The sequence below is a fragment of the Lissotriton helveticus genome, chromosome 7, assembly GCF_964261635.1.
Source record: "Lissotriton helveticus chromosome 7, aLisHel1.1, whole genome shotgun sequence".
Lineage (NCBI taxonomy): Eukaryota > Metazoa > Chordata > Amphibia > Caudata > Salamandridae > Lissotriton > Lissotriton helveticus.
In genome coordinates this window covers 139,301,734-139,323,086 of record NC_136068.1, presented here as the reverse complement: position 1 = coordinate 139,323,086, position 21,353 = coordinate 139,301,734, and the positions used below count along the sequence as shown (strand labels likewise).

Below are 21,353 nucleotides of genomic sequence, written 5' to 3'. Positions count from 1 at the left end.
TGTTGTTACTGTTATCAGCAGTGCTGGCAGGGGCAATGGGTGCTGCAAGCTAAGATGGCCTCCTGACGAGAGCCCTGGCACCTACGTTTTTTTACAAATTAGGTACTTCATGTGGGATTGTGGCCCAGAAGAGGAATGTGTGTACGGTGTTGAACAATCTCCAAAATTAGAGAGTCTCCCAGGGACCAGAAAGGACTGGGTAATAAGAACTATATCAAAAATTTTCCTTTCTGTGTATTAATCTTTCAGTTGGTGACCATGCGGCCTACACACTTCAATTATTGTCACGTTATAATTACCATTTTATGATTACCAATAGTACGCCACACATGAATGTCATTCTTTGTAACTCTCAAAGTTTTATTTTTTATATTTTTTATAAAAAGTTTTTATAAAGAGAAAAACATATTACATCGGTACACCTTATGGATACACCTATATTTATAAAAAGTGTGCTCTGTTACAATTTTAACCACTTTCTAACAAATCCAAATTACGGTATCTAATGCAGAGTCACACCACAGTTAAGAATCCTGGTGTAATCAAATTAAATACATTATACAAACAAGTTATACACAGTAAAAAGTCCCATTGTCGACGCGTTTCGGTGCGTAGAAATACATTTGTGGCACCTTCCTCAGGACAGACGTAATATTAAAAGCAATGATTTAAACTTCTTTCTACAAAAAAACACAAATAAATATAATCAATACTTTGTACCTATAGAGAGTTTTTTAGACTAAATGTGGGCTATTTTTAGTAATGTTCACTATTGGTATATTCAATGCCCTTACTTGAAGTTTCGGGTTTATGGTCCTTGTTTTAATCTTTCAGGACTTCTTCGCTTTTCATTTAGCGTTCGCATAAGCTCGCTCTCACCATATAGATTATCTTTCAATGGCCTTTCTATGGAGGGAAAGCATGGAATTATACACCATACTAAAACTGAGTATTTGGCTGATTCGTTCCAATCTCATACGCTACTTACTCATAGGGTTTTTGGATGACCCCTTAGAGAGAACGTCTTAATAAAGCAGAAGCCTTTTTCAAAGTAAGGTCCGTTTATATTCTGCAATTTGCCGCGCCTATAAACAGTGCACAGTTACTTTAGGGTTTTTTTTAAACTTCATTTACAGTTATTCGTACTGCATAGGGTTGATGACACCTATACATACCCGTAGTTTTTGTTAATATAGCCGACACCCAGGCTTTTCTTGCTCACACCACCTCGCAGAGTCTATTATCACCTGTGCTCAAATGACATAGGCTTATGTTTTAGTAAGTCCAATGTCTTAGTTTCTTGCTGTTATACCCTAACATGGGCTGTGGCATACATACCTAGTTGGGGTGAAAGTTTCTTTAAAACGCCCAGGATGCAGCTGTTAGTATTCTTTGGCCATTACTGGTATTGGCTGATTGGTAGAGATTTTCACTTCACTCTTTTTCGACCTAGATAGTAAACACAGCATTTTTTAGTGGAAGTCACTTGTATGTTGACACTCTCTCACTGACTGGTCGCTACTTTAGGGGCTTTAAACAAGTCTAGGGCTCCTTTCCGTGGTGCATATTAGACTCGGGGTTCAATGCTGTATTGGTGCCATTTGCCCACAACCGATTACTGTTGTGGTAGTTATGCACTAGTCTGAAATCCCGGGGCAGAGGTTCACGCTCCCTGTCTAAACCCAACCACCGCCTGACTCCCGGGGACAGAGTGCTCACCTTTACGGGCGTTCGGCAATTCGGCATTCGGCGGACCTTCGGCTGGCGGCTTCCTCCTTCCGGCTGCTTCTAATAGCAAGGGTCAGAGGTGCTGTCCTTATATACCTTGTTACTACATTTAATTGGTCCTGATTATTCAATTATGACGAAGGACCGACGCCATGATTGTAGTTTTTCGCGAGTGTGGACAACGCTGGAAACTACCGGTCTCTCGATTATTTTATCAAGTGCATTTTGTGATTAATTAACGCTGCCCAAAGTAAGGCATACATTTTCCTTTAGTTGTATCAAACACAAGGTTATTGTTACATTCGGAATGTGGCTCGCGCTTACTAATCATTATACTCGCGGCTCCCGTATCTCCGCGCCATTTTGGTAGTTTTTTGATTATTGTGAACTACTGGGATACGTGTTCGCGCCCCGAGGTCGCCTGAAAAATGTATTACTGGTATTCACATCTTTATTATTAGAGGAGCCAGCTGCGCACTGGGTATTTATACCTATTTTTTTGAAGATCGTCACGGGCCCCTGCTTTTTTGTTAAGGCCCTTTCTCTAGAGTAAGCGTCGTCCTCTAGGGACTCCATAGGTACCGGTTCGAATCCGGCACTCACTATATTTCCCCAAACACTATTTAGATATTTAAGACAGATTCAACATGATGCCACGTTGTATGGGAAACGTTACTATCTTTCCAGGGCGAAGTAATAATAACACCAACTATTTCATAATCAATTTCTGATGTTTTACCACAAGCTTAATCCTAAACCTAGAGTTTAAGGAGACAGATCTACTTCGGTTGCCCAGTTCCTTTTAAACAAATACAGTGATTAATCATGTTCCAACAAGTGGTTAATGCAGGAATGTTACAGCATGTTAAACACATTCTACAAATATTGCACAGATTCCATAGGATAGGGATATATTCACATATGTCATGTTATCTAAGTTCATTTAAACAAATGCAGTGATTAATCATGTTCTAACAGGTGGTTAATGCAGGAATATTACAGCATGCCAAACACATTCTACAAATATTGCACAGATTCCATAGGATAGGGATATATCCACATATGTCATGTTATCTAATCATTCTGTCCCACTCCTCCCGGCAATTTAACCCGTGGTAGTATGACTTAAATTTAGACATATAGAATTGTTCCCTTTGTTTTCGTTTTTTATTAAGATCACCCCCTCTTGCAGAGATCTTGATCTTTTCCAAAATGAACCACTTAATTTCATCAATGTTGTGTTTTTTCTGGCTAAAAGGTATCCCATCTTTTTGACATCTGGGATGGTAACTTTCATGGTGGAGGAGCGTGTTTCGGTCAGTTGGCTTTACAAACAAGTCCACATTTAAGACTCCTTCTCTTTCATGGATTTTAATGTCAAGGAAGTCTACTGCCACTTGGCTTTTGTTTGAAGTAAACTTGAGGTTAGGATCCCCACAATTTATCCATTCTAAAAAATTATCTAAATCCTTTTCCTCGCCCTCCCAAATAAACCATCCCAGATGTCAAAAAGATGGGATACCTTTTAGCCAGTTCCTAAGAATAAGGCGGAATTGCAGTGACAGAGCGAGCTATGAAAAACATGCCGCAAATTTAAAAATCAAGCTCGCCCAAAGAGGCTATCCTAAACGCTTAATAAAACAAGCATATAAGCGAGCGAAGTACTATAACCGCGACAGTCTTTTTGAGGTATCACACAAACAAAAACATAGCAGTGAAGAAAAAATTATCATGGTGAGTGATTTTAATGGTTTCAGCAACAAAGTAAAGAATCTTATAAACAAAAACTGGACCATACTAAATAAAGCTGGAATAACACCTATGACAAAACCAGTTTATGCCTATAGGAGAAATAAGACCATAAGAAACCACCTAGTACATACTTTTAAAGAGCCAAAAAGAGGAGGACAAAGAGACGTTGTGACAAATAATCCCATTAGGGGCAATTTGCCCTGTGGTTCCTGCACACATTGTAAGAATATTATCAAGACTGATAAATTGGAGGTGCAGGGAATAACCCACTGGATGAATGAACACGTCAATTGTCGCACTACAAATGTAGTGTATCTATTGTTGTGTCCATGCAACAAATGCTATATTGGCGAAACAGGGCGCGAAATGCGCCTACGTCTTACAGAACATCGCTCTGCAATCAGAAATCAAAAAAAGAACGCCCCACTGGTAGAGCACTGGATAGCGGAAAAACACAACATTGATGAAATTAAGTGGTTCATTTTGGAAAAGATCAAGATCTCTGCAAGAGGGGGTGATCTTAATAAAAAACGAAAACAAAGGGAACAATTCTATATGTCTAAATTTAAGTCATACTACCACGGGTTAAATTGCCGGGAGGAGTGGGACAGAATGATTAGATAACATGACATATGTGGATATATCCCTATCCTATGGAATCTGTGCAATATTTGTAGAATGTGTTTGGCATGCTGTAATATTCCTGCATTAACCACCTGTTAGAACATGATTAATCACTGCATTTGTTTAAATGAACTTAGATAACATGACATATGTGAATATATCCCTATCCTATGGAATCTGTGCAATATTTGTAGAATGTGTTTAACATGCTGTAACATTCCTGCATTAACCACTTGTTGGAACATGATTAATCACTGTATTTGTTTAAAAGGAACTGGGCAACCGAAGTAGATCTGTCTCCTTAAACTCTAGGTTTAGGATTAAGCTTGTGGTAAAACATCAGAAATTGATTATGAAATAGTTGGTGTTATTATTACTTCGCCCTGGAAAGATAGTAACGTTTCCCATACAACGTGGCATCATGTTGAATCTGTCTTAAATATCTAAATAGTGTTTGGGGAAATATAGTGAGTGCCGGATTCGAACCGGTACCTATGGAGTCCCTAGAGGACGACGCTTACTCTAGAGAAAGGGCCTTAACAAAAAAGCAGGGGCCCGTGACGATCTTCAAAAAAATAGGTATAAATACCCAGTGCGCAGCTGGCTCCTCTAATAATAAAGAAGTGAATACCAGTAATACATTTTTCAGGCGACCTCGGGCGCGAACACGTATCCCAGTAGTTCACAATAATCAAAAAACTACCAAAATGGCGCGGAGATACGGGAGCCGCGAGTATAATGATTAGTAAGCGCGAGCCACATTCCGAATGTAACAATAACCTTGTGTTTGATACAACTAAAGGAAAATGTATGCCTTACTTTGGGCAGCGTTAATTAATCACAAAATGCACTTGATAAAATAATCGAGAGACCGGTAGTTTCCAGCGTTGTCCACACTCGCGAAAAACTACAATCATGGCGTCGATCCTTCGTCATAATTGAATAATCAGGACCAATTAAATGTAGTAACAAGGTATATAAGGACAGCACCTCTGACCCTTGCTATTAGAAGCAGCCGGAAGGAGGAAGCCGCCAGCCGAAGGTCCGCCGAATGCCGAATTGCCGAACGCCCGTAAAGGTGAGCACTCTGTCCCCGGGAGTCAGGCGGTGGTTGGGTTTAGACAGGGAGCGTGAACCTCTGCCCCGGGATTTCAGACTAGTGCATAACTACCACAACAGTAATCGGTTGTGGGCAAATGGCACCAATACAGCATTGAACCCCGAGTCTAATATGCACCACGGAAAGGAGCCCTAGACTTGTTTAAAGCCCCTAAAGTAGCGACCAGTCAGTGAGAGAGTGTCAACATACAAGTGACTTCCACTAAAAAATGCTGTGTTTACTATCTAGGTCGAAAAAGAGTGAAGTGAAAATCTCTACCAATCAGCCAATACCAGTAATGGCCAAAGAATACTAACAGCTGCATCCTGGGCGTTTTAAAGAAACTTTCACCCCAACTAGGTATGTATGCCACAGCCCATGTTAGGGTATAACAGCAAGAAACTAAGACATTGGACTTACTAAAACATAAGCCTATGTCATTTGAGCACAGGTGATAATAGACTCTGCGAGGTGGTGTGAGCAAGAAAAGCCTGGGTGTCGGCTATATTAACAAAAACTACGGGTATGTATAGGTGTCATCAACCCTATGCAGTACGAATAACTGTAAATGAAGTTTAAAAAAAACCCTAAAGTAACTGTGCACTGTTTATAGGCGCGGCAAATTGCAGAATATAAACGGACCTTACTTTGAAAAAGGCTTCTGCTTTATTAAGACGTTCTCTCTAAGGGGTCATCCAAAAACCCTATGAGTAAGTAGCGTATGAGATTGGAACGAATCAGCCAAATACTCAGTTTTAGTATGGTGTATAATTCCATGCTTTCCCTCCATAGAAAGGCCATTGAAAGATAATCTATATGGTGAGAGCGAGCTTATGCGAACGCTAAATGAAAAGCGAAGAAGTCCTGAAAGATTAAAACAAGGACCATAAACCCGAAACTTCAAGTAAGGGCATTGAATATACCAATAGTGAACATTACTAAAAATAGCCCACATTTAGTCTAAAAAACTCTCTATAGGTACAAAGTATTGATTATATTTATTTGTGTTTTTTTGTAGAAAGAAGTTTAAATCATTGCTTTTAATATTACGTCTGTCCTGAGGAAGGTGCCACAAATGTATTTCTACGCACCGAAACGCGTCGACAATGGGACTTTTTACTGTGTATAACTTGTTTGTATAATGTATTTAATTTGATTACACCAGGATTCTTAACTGTGGTGTGACTCTGCATTAGATACCGTAATTTGGATTTGTTAGAAAGTGGTTAAAATTGTAACAGAGCACACTTTTTATAAATATAGGTGTATCCATAAGGTGTACCGATGTAATATGTTTTTCTCTTTATAAAAACTTTTTATAAAAAATATAAAAAATAAAACTTTGAGAGTTACAAAGAATGACATTCATGTGTGGCGTACTATTGGTAATCATAAAATGGTAATTATAACGTGACAATAATTGAAGTGTGTAGGCCGCATGGTCACCAACTGAAAGATTAATACACAGAAAGGAAAATTTTTGATATAGTTGTACGGTGTTGAATACTCACAGGTTTGGTTCTGGGAGTCTCACTATTACAGGCTCACACCTATGTGGTAAAAAGCGTTTGCACTTTCAGAGAGTTTTGTGTTAGTGGCGGACTCTTGTTTGGAGGGATTGCACCACATGGAGTTGTGTTTCGAGAGATGCTGTTTTGCACTTTTATTGAGGTATGTATGATGGGGTGGCCACTCTAGTGCGGGTGGTGGATTTCCAGATATAAGGAGATTTTCACTCTAGCAGTCGTTTGTGGAGTTGGACTCACAAGTATGTGTGAGTGCTCTTGTGATGGCTTCTACATGTAGGAGGGCTGCATGAAGTTATCACGCTGAGAGGTGTGTCTGGGTGCTGTTGCACCTCAGAGGGCATGTGTGTGGGTGGCGGGGCAGGGTACTTCGACAGAAGAGGTATTGTAAGGACCGCTCTCTCAGAAGAGGTAACAAGCATTTGCAATGCAATATGTCTGCGAGATTTTGAGCTATGGGCATTGTAAATGACAATCTCTTTTATTGTTGGTTTAAAAAAATGTGGAATATTAAAAGGCATTGCCATTTACAATACCAATAGGTCAAAGTTTGGCAAATGCGAGACCTATTGCAATACAGAGAGCGCGGTGACCCTGTAGTGGGCGCCACACTCTGCATGAAAGTTTAAAGTGCAAAAAAAAGGCTAAAACAGAGCGCGTGTCCCTGAAGCGGGTGCCGACCCAGCATTTAAGTATTAAAAAAAAAAAAAACTGAAACCGAGTGCGGTGTACCTGAAGCAAGCGCGGCACTCAGCATTTAATAAAAAAAAACCTGAAACCAAGCACGGTCCCTAAAGCCGGTGCCGATCAGCATTTAAGTAAAAAAGAAAATTTGAAACCGAGCACGGTGTCCCTGAAGCGGGCGCCACGCTCAGCATTTCATTTTTAAAAAACCTGAACCCGACCGAGGTGTCCCTGAAGCAGGCACCACACTCATCTTAAAAGTTTAAAAATGAAAAAAGCTTAAAAGTTTAAAAATGAAGACGTGGCCGCCATTGTCCTGTGAGTGCTGTGTGGAGAGGTAGGGTGGGGCAGCCACTTTAAAAGTGCAAGGGTGCATAGTGCTCCATACAAGAAGCAGCCGCCCTTGTCCCGCAAGTGCCATGTGGGCCTGCTGCATATAGAAGAAGCAGCCACCACTGTCCCCATTATTCATTAAGCAAAATAGAGCTTACTGACTTAAAAAGCAGACCGTGTAACAAGACAAGTAAAAGATCCAGTCGTTATGGGAGGTTACAAATGCAGACAAGGCAGTACCAAGGAGGGACTAACAAGCCTATTCACAAATGAAAAGCAATGATTTAGCAAGGACAGTAGCAGTAGCCAAATAAAAGGATGGGCGGGGAAATGGGTAGAGCTTGTATGCCTAACCCTAATACAGCATGACTAGGTTTTCCTGTTTTCAGTTTCTATTCTTGGTAAATTCTGGTGGGGTTTTTTCAGTGTTTTCAATACCTTAAAAAACAGTTGTTATCAGTAGTTACACATTTTCGCGCCACTAAAACACAACAGAAAAAGTGTTTTTCCGGTGTTTATGGAACGTTTTGCTTTTATTATTGCTTGCTTTCTGCACTTATAGAACATGATATATAGACAATGTACGTATAGTGTATATGAGGGCCAAATAGAGTTTTGCAAATTAAACTTATTGTAATACACCATACAATACTTTTTCAGTGAGTCTTTGGTCATGTGCGCTCGCCCTTTCCTTCCCATGTAAACTTCTGTGAAAAGACCCTCTCAACATTGGCACTTGAGACGGGCAACTCCAAAACAGCCAGTAGACAATTTGTCAACTCTGGCCACTGACATAGCTTTCCCTGCCAATACTGGTTGCTGTGCCAAAGTCACTAAAGGTGTTGCCCAGCCTACTCATAAGGAGAGGTTTCACATCTACACCAATTATGCTGAACACTTGGCAGAAAAGGCTTTTTTCAAGCTCTAGTTTTTTTTTAAATATGTCCACTACAGACGTTATGTTTTCCTGTAAAAATCTAATAATGCAGTAGAGTGCACTTTTTTCACATTATTATGTTTATGCGACCAAAGATCCTCACATTTCTTGCCTTTGGCACCATCACTCAGCAAACATTCTGTAAACGGTTGCCACATGGATAATATAGCATTCATAGCCCCTTGGAGTGAGAACCATCAGCTAAGGGACACAGTTGAGATGGCTCTTTCTTTGATGTCACACAAAGCACAAAATTATAAATCTTAGCATTTTAGTTCCTGTGCATAAGGAAACAGTGCACCAGATGGGCTGAAAAAGTCAATAGCATCCCTCATTAACTCTGAAGATTGCAAAGATGCTTTCAGCATATCATCTAACAAGTGGCAAGGATCTCCTACAGGGAATCACATCAGTTCAGGTATCAATTTTGACAGGTCATCACACAACTTTTTCATATATGTAGCTGAATCGCTCCAAATACAAACAATATCACTCCAATCTTTGTTGAACTTGGAAAGAACATTTTTGCAGAGCATTCCAAGTGACACTGCGTTCCATGTTTTCCAAAAGTCTGTTGTCCCGTTTTCATCCATATCCTTGATGCTTGGTGATTGCACTCTTTATACATATACTTGTCATTATACCTTGCATTAAATGTTTAAATCCTGAGGTGTTGGCAATTCACCTACTGTCAATACTGACCCACTAGAAACTGTGGGCTGATGTATTAAGGGTTATTTCCCATTCTCGGTGGGTAAATGTGATTACACATATCAGGAAAGCTTCTTATGAAACAAGCCATTTTACCTAACAGTGAAAGAATCAAACGCAGCCAAAATATCAAATATGATTTGATATTTCCTGATTCTCTACAGTTTATAAAATAATTAAACGAGACCTAAAACATGCTTCTAACCCCTGCATCTTTAGACCAAAGACCACAAAACTGAAAAAAGCAAAAGGAAGGAGAAACAATATTTTAGTGGCATCCCTAAATAACAAAACTTAAGAAGAATAATGTTAGCCCAGGCTTTGTTACTGCTAGCTTGTATAACAACGTTACATTGTATTGGCCCCATCAGGAAGAAAATAAATGACTCTTTCACTCTCTTTTTCCTTTCTTTGAATGGCATTTAGTTTGTGGTTGTGCAGGTGTTTTTTCAGTGTTTATATGTTTTCACTGGTGAGGGCTATTTCTCTTTCAGTGGGGTTTTATCAGTTATTATAGGTTTAAACCTAAAACCCCACAGCCTAAGCATGACTCACAACAGTGCATGTGCTGCCCTTGCTTGACCTAAAAAGGTGAGATGCACACTTAGAAAAAAGGTCTGGGAGCAGTTTGCAGCCTCAGAGAGAAGGTGGGAGGTTTGTTGAGAGTGAGGTACTGATCGCTCACAGAGGAGATGAGGATGTTTATGGGGGTCCGGTGGTCCTCACAGAGGAAATGTGTCTGACTGTGGGGTTGGGGGTGCCATACCTACCAACGTTAAAAAATATTTTCATCGGTGAGGAGAGGGCGGGACTTCGAGGGGATGGGGCCAGGTGCCAAGAGTTGACTAAGAGGCACTCTGCCCCTCACCAAGACCCCCATCCCCTCCAAAACAAACCAAAAACAAAGGGTAATTGAGGCTGTTGCCGATGTCCTGGGGTGTTTTCACACCTTTTATGGACATCGGTTGCTTACAGCCTCTGAAAACCATCTGAAAATACATTGTTTGCAGTGGTTTTAACCCTGGGCAAAGCACTACGCTCAGGTCAGGTTTCTCATTGTGAGTGGTCGCGCATGCTCGCGACCGATCGCGATGAGAAACTACCAGTCCGCGTTGAGAAAGCTGCAGCTCGAGTAAAAATCTACTCGAGCGGCAGAAAAGTACAGCTTGCACTGTGCAAGATGCCGTTTTCAATGATTGCACATTGCCAACATGCTACTATGCAGTTCGCGTGGTGCTACACGTAGCTCGCGTAGTGCGAAGTGCACTTCACGTAGCGCTACTTCGCGAACTACGCCCACCTTTGTTTTTCCTGCCACCGTGTGATTTCAGCTCCTCACCGGGTGACCGCCGAAATCGTGTGACACACAATGGTACCGTGTGAGTTGGTAAGTCTGGAGTCGATCCTTCACAGAGGAGATTGGAAGGTTTATGGGGGCCGGGGGGTGGCTTCTAAGAGGAGGTTTGTCTGACTGTGGGTGCAGGGGCCAATTCTTCACAGAGGAGATGGGGAGGTCTGTGTTGGGTGGTAGGGTCTGTGGATGATCCCCCACAGAGGCAGTGTGTCTGACTACTTTGTTTTGCTTCCTTGATTTCAGATTCTCCCCAGTCTCTACCTTGGAAGTCTTGTAGGTGAGTTGCATAAAGTTCTACTAGGTGAGTACAGAGGAACTATGACCGGAGAGTACTGGGCTATAATGATAAAAGAGTACTGAGAAGCTCTCATAGGAGAGTTCTGAGGAGGCTGGGTAGGACAGTACCTATGAGCTCTGATGGTAAAGAAACGAGGAGCTGTGATAGGAAAGTACCGAGGAGCATTGGTAGGAGTGTACAGAGAGCTCTGGTAGGGGAGTAACGAGGAGCTGTGATAGTAGAGAAAGGATGAGCACTGATAGGAAAGTACCGAGGAGCATTGGTAGGAGTGTACAGAGAGCTCTGGTAGGGGAAAACAAGGAGCTCTGATAGGAGAGTAAAGAGGAGGACTGGTAGGACAGTACCTACGAGCTCTGTTAACAGAGAAACGAGGAGCTGTGATAGGAAAGTACTGAGGAGCACTGATAGGGGAGTAAGGAGAAGCTCTTATAGTTGAGAAACAAGAGCAATGATAGGAGAGTACCGAGGACGACTGGTAGGAGTGTACAGAGAGCTCTGATAGGGTAGTAACGAGGAGCTCTGATAGTAGAGTAATGAGGAGCTGTGATAGGAGAGTACCGAGGAGCACTAGTAGGAGAGTAAAGAGGAGCACTGGTAGGAGGATACAGAGCGCTCTGGCAAGGGAGTAACGAGGAACTGTGATAGTAGAAAAAGGAGGAGCACTGGTAGAGGAGTACCAAGGAGCACTGGTAGGAGGGTACCGAAGAGCACTGGTAGGGGAGTAACGAGGAGCTCTGATTATAGAGAAACAAGGAGCACTGGTAGGGAAGTAACGAGGAGCACTGGTAGGAGGGTACCGAAGAGCACTGGCAGGGGAGTAACAATGAGCTGTGATAGTAGAGAAAGGATGAGCACTGATAAGAGAGTACTGAGGAGCATGGGTAGGAGGGTACTGAGGAGCAGTGGTAGGAGGGTACTGAGTAGCACTGGTAGGAGGGTACAGAGAGCTCTGGTAGGGGAGTAACGAGGAGCTCTGATTATAGAGAAACGAGGAGCACTGATAGGAGAGTACCAAGGAGCACTGGTAGGAGAGTACCAAGAAGCACTGGTAGGAGGGTACCGAGGAGCACAGGTAAGAGGGTACAGAGAGCTCTGGCAGGGGAGTAACGAGGAGCTGTGATAGTAGAGAAAGGATGAGCACTGATAGGAGAGTACTGAGGGGCATTGGTAGGAGGGCTCTGAGGAGCACTGGTAGGAGGGTACCGAGGAGCACTGGTAGGAGGGTACAGAAAGCACTGGTAGGAGGGTACTGAGGAGCACTGGTAGGAGAGTACCGAGGAGCACTGGTAGGAGGGTACAGAAAGCACTGATAGGAGGGTACCGAGGAGCACTGGTAGGAGGGTACCGAGGAGCACTGGTAGGAGGGTACAGAAAGCACTGGTAGAGGCGTAACGAGGAGCTGTGATAGTAGAGAAAGGAGGAGAACTGATAGGAGAGTACAGAGGAGCATTGGTAGGAGGGTACATAGAGCTCTGGTAGGGGAGTAATGAGGAGATCTGATGGGAGAGTGCTGGGGAGCACTGGTAGGAGGGTACAGAGAGCTCTGTTAGGGGAGTAATAGGAGAGTACCGAGGAGCACTGGTAGGAGGGTATCGAGGAGCTCTGATAGTAGAGAAACAAGGAGCACTGGTAGGAGGGTACAGAGGAGCACTGGTAGGAGAGTACAAAGGAGCACTGGTATTAGGGTACAGAGAGCTCTGGTAGGGGAGTAACGAGGAGCTGTGATAGTAGAAATATTAGGAGCACTGATAGGAGGGTACAGATGAGCACTGGTAGGAGGGTACAGAGAGCTCTGTTAGGGGAATAATAGGAGAGTACTGAGGAGCACTGGTAGGAGGGTATCGAGGAGCTCTGATAGTAGAAAAACGAGGAGCACTGGTAGGAGGGTACAGAGGAGCACTGGTAGGAGAGTACAGAGGAGCACTGGTATTAGGGTACAGAGAGCTCTGTTAGGGGAATAATAGGAGAGTACTGAGGAGCACTGGTAGGAGGGTATCGAGGAGCTCTGATAGTAGAAAAATGAGGAGCACTGGTAAGAGGGTACAGAGGAGCACTGCTAGGAGGGTACAGAGGAGCACTGGTAGGAGGGTACAGAGAGCTCTGGCAGGGGAGTAACGAGGAGCTGTGATAGTGGAGAACCTCAATATTGATCTGTGGTTAAATCATCTCAAAGCCCTCAAATGCTCGCCCCACATCATAGACTCTACCAGATCCTTAGGTATTACATTAGACAAACACCTAAATATGCAGAATCACATTAGTGCAGCCACCAAAGGACCAAACTACCAACTGCTGAAACTTAAACCCTACCTACCTCACGAAGATCTAAAACAAGCGGTCCAAACCCTAGTATTACCCAGACTGGATTATGGTAGTGCCACACTATGTGGCCTACCTAGATACAAACTGACTCCACTAAGAGCCTCCCTCAACACAGCAGCAAGACTTGTCCTCAGAACAAAAAGAAATGAGCACATCGCACCAGCCCTAAAGACCTTAAACTGGCTACCGTACAAAGCAAGAATCCAACTGAAAATTGCTTGCATGACGCACAAAGCGTTACTCTTCAAAACCCCCAGTTACATGGCCCAATAGCTAAAAAAATCAGGGGGGACCAGATCCTCACGAAGCGCGCTCACCTTGCCTCTGAAACCCCAATGAACCCACAAAAAGAAAACTGGGGCTAGAGCATTCTCGGCTATCGCACCCAAGATATAGAACTCTTTACCACCGGACCTTCGCCTAGTTTCCTCTACCTCCGCCTTCAAAAGAGAAGCCAAATCTTATGGACTGACTAAGTTCTTACCCTAAGTCAATATATCGGTGACATTGAAAAGGTATAGATACCAAACTCTTATGTAGATTGTCCTTCCTAGTACTGGCTTTATTCCAGTCCAACCACATTATCCTATTTTTAACTTATGATATGTTCGGCTCTCATGCACATGTTTGCATGTTGATCAGACCAATTTCTAATCGTATTCTCTTCATGTGAAGCGCTCTGATACCCTCTAGGGTCACGTTCGCGCTACACACAACTTTCTAAATAAATAATAAAATAAAGGAGGAGCACTGATAGGAGAGTACAGAGGAGCAGTGGCAGGAGGGTACAGAGCATCTGGCAGGGGAGTAACGAGGAGCTCTGAGAGTAGAGAAATGAGGAGCAATCATAGGAGCGTACTGAGGAGCACTGGTAGGAGGGGACAGGAAGCTCTGGTAGGAGGGTACAGAGGAGCACTGGTAGGAGGGTACAGAGAGCTCTGGCAGGGGATGAACGAGGAGCTGTGATAGTAGAGAAAGGGGGAGCACTGGTAGGAGAGTACAGAGGAGCACAGGTAGGAGGGTACAGAGAGCTCTTGTAGGGAAGTAACAAGGAGCTCTGATAGCAGAGAAACTAGGAGCACTGATAGGAGAGTATCGAGGAGCACTGGTAGGAGGGTACCGAGGAGCCCTGGCAGGAGGGTACGAGGAGCTCTGGTAGGGGAGCAATGAGGATCTGTGATAGTTGAGAAATGAGGAGCACTGATATGAGAGTACAGAGGAGCACTGGTAGGAATGTACAGAGAGCTCTGATAGAGAAACAAGGAGCACTGATAAGAGAGTAACAAGGAGCACTGGTAGGAGGGTACAGAGAGCTCTGGTAGGGGAGTAACAAGGAGCTTTGATAGTAGAGAAACTAGGAGCACTGATAGGAGAGTACCGAGGAGCACTGGTTGGAGGGTACCGAGGAGCTCTGATAGTAGAGGAACAACAAGCACTGGTAGGAGGGTACAGAGTAGCTGTGGTAGGAGGGTATAGAGAGCTCTGGTAGGGGAGCAACAAGGAGCTCTGATAGTTGAGAAATGAGGAGCACTGATAGGAGAGTACAGAGGAGCACTGGGAGGAGGGTACAGAGGAGCACTAGTAGGAGGGTACAGAGAGCTCTGTTAGGGTAGTAACGAGGAGCTGTGATAGTAGAGAAAGGAGGAGCACTGATAGGAGAGTACTGAGGAGCACTGGTAGGAGTGTACAGAGAGCTCTGGCAGGGGAGTAACAAGGAGCTCTGGCAGGGGAGTAATGAGGGGCTGTGATAGTGAGAAAGGAGGAGCACTGATAGCAGAGTACCTCGAAGCACTGATAGGAGCGTACCGAGGAGCACTGGTAGGAGGGTACAGAGAGCTCTGGCAGGGGAGTAACGAGGAGCTGTGATAGTAGAGAAATGAGGATAACTGATAGGAGAGTACTGAGGAGCACTGGTAGGAGGGTACAGGAAGCTCTGGTAGGAGGGTACAGAGACCTCTGATAGAGAAACAAGGAGCACTGATAGGATAGTACAGAGGAGCACTAGTAGGAGGGTACCCGAGGAGCACTGGCACGCAGGAGGGTACAGAGACCTCTGGTAGGGGAGTAACACAGAGATCTGATAGTAGAGAAACTAGGACCACTGATAGGAGAGTGTTGAGTAGGAGGCTACGTAGGAAAGTAGGGATGGGCTCTGTTAGAAGGCTAATGGACAGCTCTTACAGAAGAAGCTAGAGGAACTCTGATAGGAGAGTAACAGGAGCTCTGACAGATGAGTATTGAGGAGTTCTAATAGAGAACTGAGGAGGTCTGTTAGGAGAGAAATGAGAACTGCTATCAGAGATTATTGAAAATCTCTGGTGGGACAATAGTCCGAGACTAGATAGGACCACTGATACTGAAGAGTACTGAGGAACTCTGATAGGAGAGTAACAGGAACTCTGACAGGAGAGTATTGAGGAGATCCGACAGGAGAGCAACAAGTTCTGATAGAAAAGTACTGATGAGCACCGATAGGGGACTACTGAAGTGTTCTGATGGGAGAGTGGCTGTGATAGTAGAGAAGAGAGGAGCACTGACAGAAGAATAACACAGAGCTCTGCTAAAAGAAAACGAATGTTTTCTGGTAGAGGTTTACTGAGTAGCTATGTCAGTAGAGTAACAGGAGCTCTACTAGGAGAGTACTGACGCGTTCAGCTAGGAGAGTTCTGAGGTGCTCTGATAGAAGAGTAGTGGAAATTCTGATAGGAGAACCCCTAAGTGTTCGGTTGGAGAGTACTGAGAATCTATGACAGGAGAGTAACAGGAGTTTGTACTTAAGAATACTGAAGTATTCTAGTAGAGAGTGCTGAGCTGAGGAGCTCCGACAGGAAAGTAGTGGAATCTCTGATAGGAGGATACTGAAGTGTTCTGGTACAGAGGGCTGAAGAGCTCTGATTGGAGAGTAGTGGAATCTCTGATAGAAGGATATTGTAGAATTCTGGTTGGTGAGTACTGAGAAGCTATGACAGGAGAGTAACAGGAGCTTGGACATTAGAATACGGAAGTGTTCTGGAAGAGAGTACTGAGGAGCTCCAATAGGAGAGTAGTAGAATCTCTGATGGAAGGATATTGAAGTATTCTGGTTGGAGAGTACTGAGAAGCTATGACAGGAGAGTAACAGGAGCTTGGACATTAGAATACGGAAGTGTTCTGGAAGAGAGTACTGAGGAGCTCCAATAGGAGAGTAGTAGAATCTCTGATAGAAGGATATTGTAGAATTCTGGTTGGAGAGTACTGTGAAGCAATGACGGGAGAGTAACAGGATCTCAGACATTGGAATACGGTAGTGTTCTGGAAGAGAGTACAGAGGAGCTCCGATAGGAGAGTAGTAGAATCTCTGATAGAAGGATACTGAAGTGTTCTGGTAGAGAGTACTGAGAAGCTATGATGGGAGAGTAACAGGATCTCGGACATTAGAATACGGAAGTGTTCTGGAAGAGAGTACCGAGGAGCTCCGATGGGCGAGTAGTAGAATCTCTGATGGAAGGATATTGAGGTATTCTGGTTGGTGAGTACTGAGAAACCATGACAGGAGAGTAACAGGAGCTTGGACAGTAGAATACGGAAGTGTTCTGGAAGAGAGTACCGAGGAGCTCCGATAGGAGAGTAGTAGAATCTCTGATAGAAGGATATTGAAGTATTCTGGTTGGAGAGTACTGTGAAGCAATGATGGGAGAGTAACAGGATCTCGGACATTAGAATACGGAAGTGTTCTGGAAAAGAGTACCGAAGAGCTCCGATAGGAGAGTAGTAGAATCTCTGATAGAAGGATACTGAAGTGTTCTGGTAGAGAGTACTGAGAAGCTATGACGGGAGAGTAACAGGATCTCGGACATTAGAATACGGAAGTGTTCTGGAAGAGAGTACCGAGGAGCTCCGATAGGAGAGTAGTAGAATCTCTGATAGAAGGATACTGAAGTGTTCTGGTAGAGAGTACTGAGAAGCTATGACGGGAGAGTAACAGGATCTCGGACATTAGAATACGGAAGTGTTCTGGAAGAGAGTACCGAGGAGCTCCGATGGGAGAGTAGTAGAATCTCTGATAGAAGGATATTGAAGTATTCTGGTTGGAGAGTACTGAGAAGCCATGACAGGAGAGTAACAGGAGCTTAGACATTAGAATACTGAGCTGTTCTGGTAGAGAGTGCCGAGGAGCTCTGATAGGAGAGTAGTATAATCCCTGATAGAAGGATATTGAAGTATTCTGATTGGTGAGTACTGAGAAGACATGACAGGAGAGTAACAGGAGCTTGGACATTAGAATACTGAGCTGTTCTGGTAGAGAGTGCCGAGGAGCTCCGATAGGAGAGAGATGGAATCTCTGATAGGAGGATACTGAAGTGTTCTGGTCGGAGAGTGTGGCTGATAGGAGATAGTTGAAGATCACTGACTGGAGAGTTTATTGGTCCTCAAATAGGAGAGTAGTGTAAGGCACCAGTCCCTGGGCTTGGAGGAACTTATAGGTGATCTCTTTGAGTCCTAATAAAAAGTACTCATAGTTGCGGCTGATGTTGTGAAGTGTGCCTCTCAGAAGTCCCTCCAACCCTAATGCTGGTCATTGTCGCTTGCCAGAGAACATTGTTAAGCTTGTCAGGTAATCCTGCAGAGATCCTGCCTCCAGATACACCCTCTGACTGGTTACTTGGTTATGTTTAGAAATGTAGCAATGGAGCAATGTGCAATTTGAGGTTTTATATTCCTTTATTACGAGTGATCACCAAGACACAGCTGATGTTCTAAATCAATCTATTGTGAGGATGTTTTAAGCTGTACATAAGTTATTACAGTACATCTGTATCGGAGGAAGGTAAATAATAATGTTATTATCATAACATCATTAAACATTCAAATGTATATTCATGCAGAAACAGGCACACCCTTATCAGGAATACAATATTAGGTGATTGGATTTAAAATAGAGTCACAGAATAAAACAAACAGGGACAGAAGGAATGGTTGGTACTTATTAAAACAAAGTTGCGAAGAGTCGTCTTAGTATGTTTCAGCTATCTGGGCCTATATAGCGCCTTCCTCAGGACCTTAATTAATTAGAAGAATTTTTAAAACACAGAACATAATATAAAATTAGGCGAGCTGAGCTATACAGTGTAAATTGACAAATATTCTGTTGGGATGAACAACCTTGTAATACGCAGTGTGGTGGTACGAAGGTTAGCTTGTTCTTGCACATGAATGAATGTCTTCAACAAAACCGTGCATAGAAGGTGGGACATTCAGTGGCCAAATGCAGGATGGCAGGTCCTCTACGCAGGATCATTTTTGGAAGCCCCTTAAATTACAACTGTGTAACAACTCTACCACAATCTTGCATGTACTCCAAACATTATATATTCAGTCCTGGCCTTACTTCTTACAACTCTTTTTCACCATGGTTAAATGTAAGTAAAGAAAGACAATTTCCCAGAATGCACTGCTTTATTAAATGGAAAGATGGAATACCCGGGATTCTACGCACATGGACAGGAGTGACCACTAGGCTTGGGTGGTAAACTCTGCTCCGTTCGCGGAGTCTACGGAACCTCCGTGGAGAGGAGTTTTTGTCCCCACTCGCGCTCACCAACGGTAAGTTGGCGGGCGTGAAAAAATCCAATGCTAGACCACCTCCCAGCAAGATTTCTCAACGTGGACGGTCGTGGATGATCGGGACTGCTCATGTTGAGAAACCATCGCTTCATGTTGAGGAAGCTGCCGCTCGAGTAGAAAATATACCCGAGCAGCAGGAAGAAGCAGCGCCCTCTTGCACTGTGCATGGTTCCATTTGTGCTGATTTTCCACTGTGGGACAATCACCCAGCGCTAAAAATCAGCCCGAATGGAGCGACCTAACACACTCTGCCACTTGCGGAACTCTGCGTAGCATGGTGGAGATTTTTGGTCACTTCGCAGAGTTCCGCTATGCGGAACTCTGCGGACTTCGCCAAGGCCTAGCATCAGCAGTGCCAAGGAAAAGCATGTTCTGCTCACACCCCAGAAAAATCCTCGGTTGACAAACTAATTGTTTGTGTTTTTACTGTGGGTTGTTTAAAGATGAATCTGGAAAACGCTTTGTATCAGTAGCACTGTCCAAAATTTGACATGTAAAAGGTCGTTTTGACGAGAGGTGCTGTTCACCCCAAATGCCTTTTCGGAAAATGATAGCAATGCGGTGTTCTTTAAAATTAAAGTAGGCCCCTAACACTGACTACAATCATGATGGAATTTAAATTTCTCCGTGTCTGTTTTTTTTGGGGAGGTTTCTCCCCATATTTTACAAACAGAGCAATGTAGTTCATTTAAACACATTGTTCTAATAACATAGACAATTTCTATCAGGTCAGTAACAGGACCTGCTGGCTTCTGCATGCACAGTAATCGGTACTGCTGTCTTCTGCATGCCCAGTAACAGGTACTGCTTGCTTCTGCATACACAGTAACAGGTACAGCGGTCTTCTGTATGCACAATAACAGGAACTGCTGTCTTTTGTATGCACAGTAACAGGTACTACGTCTTCTGTATGCACAGTAACAGGTACTTCTGTCTTCTGTATACACAGTAACAGATACTTCTGGCTTCTGCATGCACAGTAACCAGTACGGCTGTCTTCTGCATGCACAGTAACAGGTACTGCTGTCTCCTGTATGCACAGTAACAGGTACTGCTGTCTTCTGTATGCACAGTAACAGATACTTCTGGCTTCTGCATGCACAGTAACCGGTACTGCTGTCTTCTGCATGAACAGTAACCGGTACTGTTGTATTCTGAATGTACAGTAACAGGACCTGCTGTATTCTGCATGCACTGTAACAGGACCTTCTACATTCTGCATTTACAGTAACAGATACTTCTCGCTTCTGCATACACAGTAACTGGTACTGATGTCTTCTGCATGCACAGTAACAGATACTGCTGTCTTCTGTATGTACAGTAACATATACTTCAGTTTTCTGGGTGTACAGTAAGAGCTACTGCTGGCTTCTGCATGCACAGTAACAGGTACTGCTGGCTTCTGGGTTTGCAGTAATAAGTACTGCTGTCTTCTGCATGTACAGTAACAGATACTTCTGGCTTCTGCATGCACAGTAACCAGTACAGCTGTCTTCTGGATCCACAGTAACAGATACTGCTGTCTTCTGTATGTACAGTAACATACTTCTTTTTTCTGCATGTACAGTAAGAGCTACTGCTGGCTTCTGCATGCACAGTAACAGGTACTGCTGGCTTCTGGGTTTGCAGTAATAAGTACTGCTGTCTTCTGCATGTACAGTAACAGATACTTCTGGCTTCTGCATGCACAGTAACCAGTACAGCTGTCTTCTGCATCCACAGTAACAGATACTGCTGTCTTCTGTATGTACAGTAACATACTTCTTTTTTCTGCATGTACAGTAAGAGCTACTGCTGTCTTCTGCATGCCCAGTAACCGGTTCCGCTGGCTTCTGCATGCACAGTAAAAGATACTGCTGTCTTCTGCATTCACAGTAACAGATACGTCTGGCTTCTGCATGCACAGTAACCAGTACATCTGTCTTCTGCATCCACAGTAACAGATACTGCTGTCTTCTGTATGTACAGTAACATACTTCTTTTTTCTGCATGTACAGTAAGAGCTACTGCTGTCTTCTGCATGCACAGTAACCAGTTCTGCTGGCTTCTGCATGCATAGTAACAGATACTGCTGTCTTCTGCATTCACAGTAACAGGTACTACTGGCTTCTGCATGCACAGTAACCAGTACTGCTGTCTTTGCATGAGCAGTAACAGGTACTGCTGGATTCTGTGTTTACAGTAACAGGCACTGCTGTATTCAGTAACAGTATTTATTGCTAACTTGGACAAGTCCAGTAACAGGTTAGGCCTAGCTTTACATCCCCAACATCAGATATTTACTTGTATTCTGATTTCATGTTCTCCCTCTCATGTACACTCTGACATTGTCTCACATACATACACTATCAATAACTGTCCCCTACTGTTTCTCACTCCTA

At 43.5% G+C, this 21,353-nt stretch overlaps 1 protein-coding gene across 1 annotated transcript in view; it reads left to right on the top strand.

The window, feature by feature from the left end:
• The window catches only part of DUSP15 (dual specificity phosphatase 15), a 124,455-nt gene that overhangs the window by 3,491 nt on the left and 99,611 nt on the right, over nucleotides 1–21,353 (top strand). Inside the window, exon 2 of the mRNA XM_078650443.1 lies at nucleotides 10,992–11,025. Coding sequence (XP_078506569.1) covers nucleotides 10,992–11,025 — 34 coding nt within the window. The remainder of the gene's footprint in view (nucleotides 1–10,991; nucleotides 11,026–21,353) is intronic.